Genomic DNA, 10,902 nt, shown 5'->3' with positions numbered 1-10,902 from the left:
TAGGAACGAAAAGCATTTTGCTTCTTCCTACTCCCTTTCAGACAGTATTTGTTTAAGAGTATTTTTTTATTTTGCTAATTCTATTTTTTAATTTTTGCATAGTGAACTTCTTTTGTGTCTTGTATTTTAAGTTACAAAATAGAATTGAATGCATACAAAAATAAAGGCCGTGTGCCCCATTTAATAATATGATGCTCAGGGAGGATGGATTGATGGATCCAGGATGTGGCATGTGTGCATGACGTCATCTCTCCATGTACTGTGCGCCATTTTGGAAGAAAAAAAAAATCACGGATAATTTCCGTGGTCTTGACAGATCTGGACCCGAGTCTTCACACTGATTGTGGATGCTATCTTATTTCCCCCGAGCAAGCCGCATTGGTTGATTAGGTCTTTGGAAGCCGTGTACAGCAAGAGCTGCTACATGAAGCAATGGCGGGTAAGCTACTTTTGAAAGGGAAGGAAAAGGACCCACCTCACTCTGGTGTGTGTGATGGCCTGAATCTGCAAGTTAGCGCTGGCGAGCTAAAGTTGCTAGTTGTCAAACACTGTCAGGTCATTTTATCCCCACACTTGATACGAATCAGATACACACTAACGCTATGTTGTTATTTTACAGGAGTTGCAGGAGGAAATGATTTTCAGTGGTGTTTCTCTCAAGTGAAAGGAGCCATAGATGAAGATGTTGCGGAAGGTATGTAGCTACCGTTAGCTTTGGCGGCTAGGCTAAAACGGTCTGATGAGGATGCTCTGTGGGCTTCACGTGAGATGCACGGTAGCTAGATGATCGCACAGGGTTTTAATATAAGACGGTTGTCGTGATTGGTGCGAGTATGTTTGTGAATCAGTTGCACAAATGCCCCTTTCAATTGTAACACGACTGTATGTCGCTAGCTAGTTGTATGCTAGGTGGCGGCTAAGCTATTAAAGGGGAGCGACCGTGTCCATGACGTCAATGTTCTGCGTCCATAAATTGTCGAGTGACATCATGCTTGTTTTCATTCATTTGTACATGAATGACTGCAAAAACAAAAAGCACAAACATACAGTTTTCAAAAGGGACGGGGAGGAGGAAGGAGTATTTTGACCAGGTGTTCTCATTGATTATTTATCTGTTAGTGTATTTACATTACTCATTTTCTGAGTAATTATGCTAAAGATGGGATATGATTATAAATATGAAGCCAATTGTAATGAATAATATTATGTAGTAGTGGAAAAGGGGTAGGATTGAATACGCTTTTGCTTCTTCCTATTCCTTTTTCGGACATGTTAAGTTAGTATTGTGCTTTTGTTCCTTTTTTATTTAACATGTTCGAAATACAGCATTCATTTATATGTATTAAATTTACGCAATGATTGCACATAGCATGTTTTGTAGTTGTCACCTGAACTATCATCATGAAAGCTGAGCAATTAAATGTGATTCCCTCTGACTTGTGTCCATTTTCAGCTGACATAATCTCAACAGTTGAGTTCAACTATTCTGGAGAACTGCTTGCAACTGGAGATAAAGGAGGCAGAGTAGTGATATTTCAACATGAACAGGAGGTAAGATCCATATGAAGTTGCAGAGGAGCATCTTCATCAACAGTATTATGTCAGAGCTTATGTGCAGATTATGTGTTGCAGTGATAATGTACATACCATGTGACTTGTTTGTTTTCAGTCTAAGAATCGTCCACATCTGCGTGGGGAGTACAACGTCTATAGCACTTTTCAGAGTCACGAGCCAGAATTTGACTATTTGAAAAGTTTAGAAATTGAGGAAAAAATTAATAAAATAAGATGGCTACCCCAACAAAATGCTGCTCACTTTCTACTTTCGACAAATGGTAAGAGTTTACGTGCATATATTTTGATTGTTTGGTGATACAATTTGACATTGTCTTGATCCTGATCAGATAATTCTTCTTAACCTCTAAATTTTCAAACTTTCTTATTTGTTTTTTGTTTTTTTCAGATAAAACTATCAAATTGTGGAAAATAAGTGAAAGAGATAAAAGAGCAGAAGGTTACAACCTGAAAGATGAAGATGGACGACTCCGAGACCCCTTTAGAATCACCTCTTTACGGGTATGTTAGTCATACGTCAGAGCTGTCTCATTTTGGAACGTGTTTTTTATAAAAATGTTGTCTAAAAATGCATGTTTTGTGTCTCAGGTACCAGTACTGATGCCAATGGATCTCATGGTAGAAGCAAGCCCACGGAGGATCTTTGCAAATGCGCACACCTATCACATTAATTCCATTTCTGTAAATAGTGATCATGAAACGTACCTCTCCGCAGATGACCTAAGAATAAATCTATGGCACTTGGAAATCACAGACAGAAGTTTTAGTATCCTTTTTCTTCATCAGAGAACAGATATTAGATATGTGACTTATAGGTTGATAGTCTCTGCATTGTACGAAACATAAGACTGCAAGTTCCTTAACAGTGTGTTCCCAGATATTGTAGACATCAAACCTGCCAACATGGAGGAACTGACAGAAGTAATCACAGCTGCTGAGTGCCATCCACACCAATGCAATGTATTTGTGTACAGCAGTAGCAAAGGCACCATCCGCCTGTGTGACATGCGAGCAGGGGCACTCTGCGATAGGCACTCAAAGTGTAAGTACCTCCACTGTAGTGCTGCAAAGTTTTGTCAATTACTCTATTGGTGGAGAATTCATTGATTTCAATGGACTAATTAAGTACTTAATGAAAAAAAATCAGTGAAACTATTTATCTAATAGTTTGATTTTCAGTTTTTCTCTGTTTTGTATTTTACTTTAAATTTATAATGTTTATGGGCTGAATACATTTGACAATTTTAAACACTTCGTAATTTGGTAAATTATTATCAATTAATTCAAGAGGTATTCATTGTTTTTCATATTCCAGATTTTCATTTCTGATGAATAAAAAAGGCACGCTGTTAATAATTTTAGAAAAAGGAATTGAAGATTTTTCTTTTTATTTCAGTCTTTGAGGAGCCAGAGGATCCGAGCAGCCGATCCTTTTTCTCTGAGATCATCTCCTCCATCTCAGACGTGAAGTTCAGTCACAGCGGACGCTATATGATGACACGTGACTACCTCTCCGTCAAAGTTTGGGACCTCAACATGGAGAACAGACCAGTGGAGACATATCAGGTGCATAAAAATACTTCTCCAGTGACTTTAAGTTAAGCCTGTGTGAGAACAAAGTAACCATTAGAGCGTAGGGTTTGGATCAAGGCCTTAAACTGTCATTTTCACAAAACATCAGGATTTTTCCCAGAGAATATAACAATAAGCCTATTGTGCTGCTGTCTACGCCTTATTTCTAATTAAAAAATGTTTAACTTCACATACATTTTTTAAAACATATTTTCTCAAAGCCAGTAATGAATCGTTTTAAAAGTGATGATGAAGAAAGGATCAGAGAAATATAAAAGGACATCATCCCTTCAATAAATCTCACTGAAGCTCCTGGTGACTCACAAAAAGTAGTAGCCTCACAGGCACATCCGGTTAGCCAAGCAATCTGAGGGCCAAATATGGAGTAGAACCATTCACTGAGAGAAGTGCAATGCTCAGGTCAAGTATTGTGTTGGCTGGATGAGCCCTTTTTCAACTGTATCCATGCAGATGTGAAGCTCAAGTGAATATCTTGGTTAAGTAATGTGTTTTGTTTCAGGTCCATGAATACCTTCGCAGTAAGCTCTGCTCCTTGTATGAAAATGACTGCATCTTTGACAAGTTCGAGTGCTGCTGGAATGGCAGTGACAGGTATGTGTCCATAGCATTTTTAGCAGTTCTTTTTTTAATCAATCGCTCACATTGTGTTTGTGTTTTTTTTTCACGTTCATTCATTTAAACCTTTTTTCTCTCCCTCTCCATCAGTGCCATTATGACCGGCTCCTACAACAACTTCTTCCGAATGTTTGACCGCAACACCAGGCGGGACATCACACTGGAGGCGTCCCGGGAGAGCAGCAAACCACGGGCTACGCTCAAACCGCGCAAAGTGTCCACTGGTGGCAAGAGGAAGAAGGATGAGATCAGCGTGGACAGCCTGGACTTCAACAAGAAGATCCTCCACACTGCCTGGCACCCCAAAGATAACGTGATAGCTGTGGCAGCCACCAACAACTTGTACATTTTCCAGGACAAAATCAACTAGAAGATTTGGGGCTCCAGAGGATAGGGCTTTTACCGTACCTGTGTAGTTAAGCCTACTACTTGTCTATCTGTATAAGAAGAAACAGCCTCGTTGTCCTCCTGGTGAAGAATTCGAAAGCACGTGTCTACTTTTTTTGCCACAGGAGGTTGATCCATAGGCCTGTTTTATTTTGAGTCTGAGCTTAGGTTGTTTTTGCCTTTGGCACCAGGGCAATAAACACGCCCCCCTGACCCAGAAAGCCCAATTTGGGTCTATTTGACGGAATGGCACTCCCTAGAGGTCAAACTCTTGAACGTTGGTGTTTGTGTTGACATTTTAAGCCTTCATTTCATGATTTAATGACAGAACTCTTGGAAGCCCTTAAAATGACGTCTTGTCAAAGTTATAACATCATCTCAAAGATTTTGGGCCCTCTGAAGCACGGATTAATGGCCAATAAGCCTACCTGTAACATTCCCCCATTGGCCATGTATTCAGGCCAAACTACTGGTGGAAGAGGCCATGAATTTGGAAAGTGGACTTGTCTCTTTTCTTCCCCCTCCCTCCTCTTTCTTTACCCCAGTCAATACGGTGACATAATTTCACTGACTGTATCTACTCAAGTACACCTTGTCATCCACATAATAAAAGAAACTAAAACTACAGATGTGTTTTTAAATTTTAGAAGTATGTATTAAAACATGTTTATTGCTTTGCATGTTTTTATGTTGTAGAGAGGTGGAAAAATGTCCAGTCACACCACTGTCTTTGAGCAGATCTCAAGCAAACTTGTTATGGAAATACAACTGGGGGCTACCGGTTTCAGAACCACTGTTGGAGACAACTGATAATGTGTTTGTCAAGAGATTAATTTCCATGTTTTAGGATGCAGGCTGGAAACTACATGGCACAAGATGGGGCCCAGGACAAAGGGAATCTGCAGCCTTAATACCTACTTCTATCAGTGACAGCTACAAGTTATGTCCCCAAAACGTTTTACAAACCTCATGTGCATTATTTGTAAATCCTATTTTATAGAGTTATGTCCTCATATACTGCTGCTATATGTGGCTGTCTATGAAAACACAAAGGGGGGGGGGGGGGGGAATTGCACACCATGCAGTTTGTGTTAGAGTGCCTCCTAATCATGTAATAAGTAGGGATTCAGAAAGGCCTCATACATGTGCCCTTTTTAATTTATTAGGGATGTCACCCAAATTTGAAGTGCATATTGCAAATGTGGATCTCATCTCCGTAGTTGTGAATGCAGAAATGAAGGTTGACGACACAAAAGATATACTGATGACATTAAAACGAACACATAATAGTGCATTGTCTTTGTCCATTGATTCCTAACATGGTGGCAATGTATTCACTTGTTTATTATTTTGACCAAAGTTCAATAAAAATTTTAATTGTGTTCATCTGCATGTAGTGTACTTCCTTTTGATAAATGCATGTATCTACGGCTTAACTTTGAAATCCACTGGGGCCGTATGTGTTTTTCAAACTTTTATTCTGTGTAGTATGAACAAAAATGGACCATATCAGGGCTTAATAACGCTTTTCTTATAATTACAGTTGCAAAAATCAAGCATGGATGCAATCACATCAACTCTGGGCTAATGATCCCTTGGACAAAAAAAAAAAAAAAAAAATTACAAGTCAAAACAACTTTCTTTCTCCACAGCTGAGCTAGGACAAAAATGACAAAATATATATATAATTTTAAATCAAAATTGATTTCTTATTGCAAAACAAAAAAGGCAATGGTGTACAATGTATCGTATATATATATCAGTTCCCTAACGTGCAGATTTAAGGAGCAGGAAGCAGCAAAACAGTCTTCGCCAGGCCAGGACAGAGACTACAGAGCAAGGAGCAGAGGATGGGTCACTGTTGTGTTCAGGAGTGAACACCATGAAACAGCAATGACGGATCCTTTACTGTCCACGCCGGTGTGAGCTAAGTGGGGCACGCAATCAAATTGGACTGTGTCACATGGCCCCCTTGATCATCAGAAGGTCCCATTTTAAGGCATGCCAAGATGGTCACACCAAGGTGACAAGGTGTTGCAACACACCGCCATCCTACTTAGTAGGTGTTGTGGGAGGTTAGACGCTTCCCAATATATATCCTAAAAAAGAGAGACAAACATGTAAAATAAGATTGTGCCGAGAGCAATATATACAAAATAATTAGAATGAATTTAAAATCTCCAGAAATATATTTATTTCTATAAAAACACTGAAGCTGTGTTTTGTTGTCTCTACTTTATCACCACAGGTTTATCACTAGTAAAAAATATCTGTGCCGTTTTTTTTTAAAGAAAGCTTGTTGACATGAGAAACTGTTAAACTGAGTACTGCTCTCTCTCTGTTATTTCTGAATAAAGTTAAGTTAAAGTTAGGCAAGATGTATCCTCTGTTTTTTTTTAAGATAAAATAAATGGGCTTAGTGAATATGAAACATTATAGGGTGCTAATGGATATTTTGGATTTTGAACTGCTGTTTTTTTGTTGTGGCAATACCATTCTCTTCTAAAACGGATAGAGGTTTGTGGAAGTAAGATCAAGATGTATTAATGTAACAAAAAAAGATGTAAATAAGACGGTTGTTCCATGTCTCAAAATTGACTGGCAGGTCATTTAATGCAGAGACAAACACTAAATTATTCATTGTTGTGTTGGTGCAGTTAAAGGTCTGTTTGTATCGGCGCTGTTGCTAAACAGTAGAACAGGTCTATCTTATAATCTTCATGTCTAATCATTTGAAAAACACCAAATTTATTTGTCATCTCTGTGTCAAATGATTCCATTATTTATAGGAAGATCAGTTGTATGGTGTCAACAATCTGGGCTTTAAATATTCTGTTAAGGATTCCTCTGCCATTTCCCAAGAGCTTCCCACTGAACGTTTTTAGTTTTTGAAATACTGCAGCACTGCCAGAGTTAGAGATTAAATGATGTTGCTTACCCAAGGCCAACAGCAAGTATGTGAGAAATGATTAATGAAGGAAGGAAAAGCTTCAGAAAGTCAGCAGAGAGAACGCCTCCCTTCTTCATGACGCTGGTGTTCCTAATGCTGAGAGAGCTTGAGCGCTTAGGGTACTTCAGCAGGAACTCCCTACGGAGGAGCACATTCATTTTTCAATACTGAATACATTAAAATCAATGAGCGCCAGTCTAATGTCAAACCGGAACCTCTGTTCGCAGACATCTTTTTTTCATTTTATGAATTACAATTTCAAATTATGGCATTAAAAAATAAATACACCTAATATGTGTAACAGAATTAACAATTTCGTGTTCCTTTTACATCAAGTGTAATTACTTTCATTATTCATAATGGTGGTGGTGCATCCAAATTATATTCACATGGCACCCACAATTTATTTGCTTTATAATGGTGCAATGGCACATTTTTGTCTTAAATCTTGGAATAATTATGTTAACCAAGATAACTCCATTGAAATTGAAAATAAAAAATCCAACAAAAAACACGAAAAGTTACCAAATGAGTGGTGGCTACATACTTTGGTGGACTGTTTTCAGGTCGACTAGACCAGTCCCAGATCCAATCAGCATTTTTCTTCATCATGTTCTCTACTTCCCGTCTTCTTTCTTGGAAGTCTTCATCTGACTAAAAAAACAAAACAATTGTAGATAATCAAGTAACAACTTGGCCATCGCTTAAATTTAATAGCAACAATATGCTGTAAAATCCTCATGTGAAATATTTATTAAAACTACACGTAACTAATTAGACGTTGGCACAACAAATACCTGTGAGCTGTTTGCCTCTGAGCCTCTCCACAACAGAAGTGGGGTCTGGGCTCTGAGTGGGCTGTGTGTGAAGAAGATCACGAGTAAGGGGAAACTTATCATCTCTATTAGTTGACGTGAAGAGAGAAAAACACATACTGTGCTTCCCCTTCCCCCCCCCCACTAACCTGTTGCACTGAGAGCTTCCTCTGGAGCTGTTCCTTCCTGACTCGTGCTGTGCGTCCAGTAGCATTTTCTCCACGTCACCCTCCTCCTGGATGGACGTGGAGATGTGCTCCTGGCTTCCGTGGAGACTACTTTGAGAGCCAGTGCCACTGAAATGCAGCTCGACCCAGGAACCTTCAAATGAAAATGCATAGTCTTATTTGGGTGTGCGGTATGTAGGTTATCATGTGCCTATGGGACTGGCAGGCAGGCTCGGGCCACACATATAAACACATACGGACTGTCCTTGGCTTGGAGGCATTTTGATTTCACAGCATTACATAGCTTCATTAACCAACTAGGGCACTATGTTTACTGGTCCCTCCGCGTCTTACAGATCGATAGAAGCATGTGGTAACGTTAAGTGTTAATAGAGCTACTTAGCTAGATACGTCGACTGTTCTGGTGAGCTACACACGTTTACACTTACCTTGCAAACTCTCGTCCGATGAAATATCCTTCTGCACCGACATTGTACTGGTGTACTCTCGCGGGTCCACTCGTAAAACGCAGTTTTAGAGGCCGAACTGTGAGCGAAATGGTGGCGAAATCTCTGTAAGCAGCTGGAGCCCCGACTGCCACAATAACAATGACGCAATATTGTGTTTATCTAGTATGTGATTGGCTCGCAGAGCACGCAGACCGCGCTCGTGTGTCTGCCCCCCCAAAGAGTGCGCATGACCCACCGGGCAGCTTCCTGAACAACATCAATAAACACGATTGACTTATGAACGATATTCTATGGTTAAAACATTGTGTTTATAACCGAAAAAGGTATTTTTGCTCGTGTCGGTTTATGTTACATTTGTATTGACCCCTACTTATAGCAGTTCCACACACCTGTCTGCAGATGGCAGTCATTGCTCATCACTCCCCCTGCCCCCCTCTCTCAGTTGTGTCACACAATATGCAATATTGTATGAAATGTGCCAAAAGGCCACACATCTCCAACTATGCAACTGCATTTTGAGCAACTATATGGCCTACATTTTTCAAAACGTCTATTTCAACATTAAATGTGTGGTCAAAATGTATACTATATGATACCTGCACTCTGTTGCCAGGGGTGCAGATCCAATGTCAGGATTGGGGGGACACACAAATGTGATTTCTTTTTTTTATTTGCCCATATGCAACTCGTACCATGCTACCATAAATCACAACTTCGTAGAGGCTTGCCTTATCATTCAAAAAGAAGCTACTGAAAATGGGATCTTTTACTGTGCTTACCTTTCTTGTTACCTTATTTGTTTAAACAGCCAACAGCACATATCACTTGTCGCTTACGTAACTGTTATATTAGTAAATCATCATTTTTAGGGTCTCAGGCATGTAATGTCTACTCAGCCCCATTCTTCTCAAAATTTTCCTTTTCTCCCAGTGTATGGGACTACTTTATGCATGGTTAATTGATATGGATAAATATCAAAATATGAAGTACCTATTCATTTGGATTTAAGTCTGAAAATAAATGTGTTCAATTTTGAATAATTAATAATTTACAGTATTATTATGGGGGGGTCATGGGTACATGGGTGCAGATCCCGGGTTCCCCCCGGGATCTGCACCCATGTCTGTTGCAGTATCGTTATGCCCTTCGTCCTTGTATAGAGTCCACAGAGTTTGTTTGCACCTGGCATATAAGGATATTAACCTATAACAACCTACTACTTAGGAGTAATGTAATGTGCTTTATTTTGTCGGGGTATTTATTGCTCATGATTTCTTAAAGAAGCAACCCCAAATTTGAAGGCTGGCAAATGTAATAATGTTTGCTGCCATGGAGATTAGCATGACTGATTATTATTATTGCAAAATGTAATTATTTCTACGGTTGAGGGGGCTTAATATTCTGGTGTGTGTTCTCCTTCCTGGCAGGCCATGGTTTACATGGAACATATGGAGCTTACTAGATCAGTTTGAACAGAGAAAACATACTTGGTAATCACTAAAAAAAAGTTCTCTTACTGCAGTTTCCTCCTTTAAAAAAGCAAGCATGAACAAGCAATACAAATAAATCCCCCCTTGATGCTGTATTAGGGTTTTGTTTCACAATTCATCTTTTTCATTTTCTATAAACTGTTTGTTTTAAACACTAAGCCATTGTTTGCAGTGTAGGTAAATCAGTAAGAAAACAGGAATGCCAGAGCAGTGAATTAAGACTCATACAATCTCAAGCAGATGTGTACATATTGATAAAGCCAAAAAATAAAATAATTTTGCCACACTGCACATGGTATTGTACTTGTAAGCCAGACAAATACATCATTCAGAGTATACATATTAATAAATGATGGCTTTGTGATGATAAGTGACCACAAAAAATACCATTATTCAAGTATGTGCTGTAACACGGTGTATGGAACAACTGGATGTCAGCCAAAATGACCCACTCTAAAAATACAAATTATGTTAGAAATCAAGTTTTTCTGCATTTTCGAAACAAAACCTATATATTCTAATAGCCAAGCCTCTTGAGGGTATTATCTTCAGTACTGTTCAATGTAGTGCAACATACATGGAAAAATGTCAATGATGTTGATTCAATCAACAATGCATACGTGCATGGTGCTCAATATCAACTAGCCTAAACACACATTTATGGAACACAGCTTTAAATCATTTATCACAGGTAATATCTCAAATAATATTATATTCTGTCGGTGTAAGTTGTTTAGATTTTCATGTAGCGCTGTCAGAATTTATGACGGATGCAATGTTGGCTGTAATATTGTTAAGTGTTATGAATGTTGTGTTCCGCTCCATATCCCAGCTCTCATT

General features: G+C 39.0%; 2 protein-coding genes across 2 annotated transcripts; one reads left to right on the top strand and one right to left on the bottom strand.

Annotated features, from left to right (window-relative positions):
- Nucleotides 1–280: 280 nt before the first annotated feature.
- LOC310954103 (serine/threonine-protein phosphatase 2A 55 kDa regulatory subunit B delta isoform) lies at nucleotides 281–5,133 on the top strand. Its single transcript, XM_083923414.1, has 10 exons — nucleotides 281–439; nucleotides 620–694; nucleotides 1,454–1,551; nucleotides 1,670–1,835; nucleotides 1,964–2,076; nucleotides 2,164–2,341; nucleotides 2,453–2,617; nucleotides 2,972–3,141; nucleotides 3,668–3,759; nucleotides 3,874–5,133. The coding sequence occupies exons 1-10, from the start codon at nucleotides 433–435 to the stop codon at nucleotides 4,151–4,153; spliced, it is 1,344 nt and encodes a 447-aa protein (XP_083779540.1). The 5' UTR covers nucleotides 281–432; the 3' UTR covers nucleotides 4,154–5,133.
- Nucleotides 5,134–5,656: 523 nt separating this feature from the next.
- Nucleotides 5,657–8,689, bottom strand: bnip4 (BCL2 interacting protein 4). Its single transcript, XM_083923563.1, has 6 exons — nucleotides 8,552–8,689; nucleotides 8,085–8,256; nucleotides 7,918–7,978; nucleotides 7,668–7,774; nucleotides 7,109–7,258; nucleotides 5,657–6,269 (listed from the first exon to the last, which is right to left on the bottom strand). Exons 1-6 carry the CDS (start codon nucleotides 8,592–8,594, stop codon nucleotides 6,227–6,229), a joined length of 576 nt encoding a protein of 191 aa, XP_083779689.1. The 5' UTR covers nucleotides 8,595–8,689; the 3' UTR covers nucleotides 5,657–6,226.
- Nucleotides 8,690–10,902: the final 2,213 nt, after the last annotated feature.

The sequence above is a fragment of the Echiichthys vipera genome (assembly GCF_963691815.1).
Source record: "Echiichthys vipera genome assembly, chromosome: 11".
In the NCBI taxonomy this organism is placed as follows: domain Eukaryota; kingdom Metazoa; phylum Chordata; class Actinopteri; order Perciformes; family Trachinidae; genus Echiichthys; species Echiichthys vipera.
This window is presented reverse-complemented; position numbering and strand designations above follow the sequence as displayed.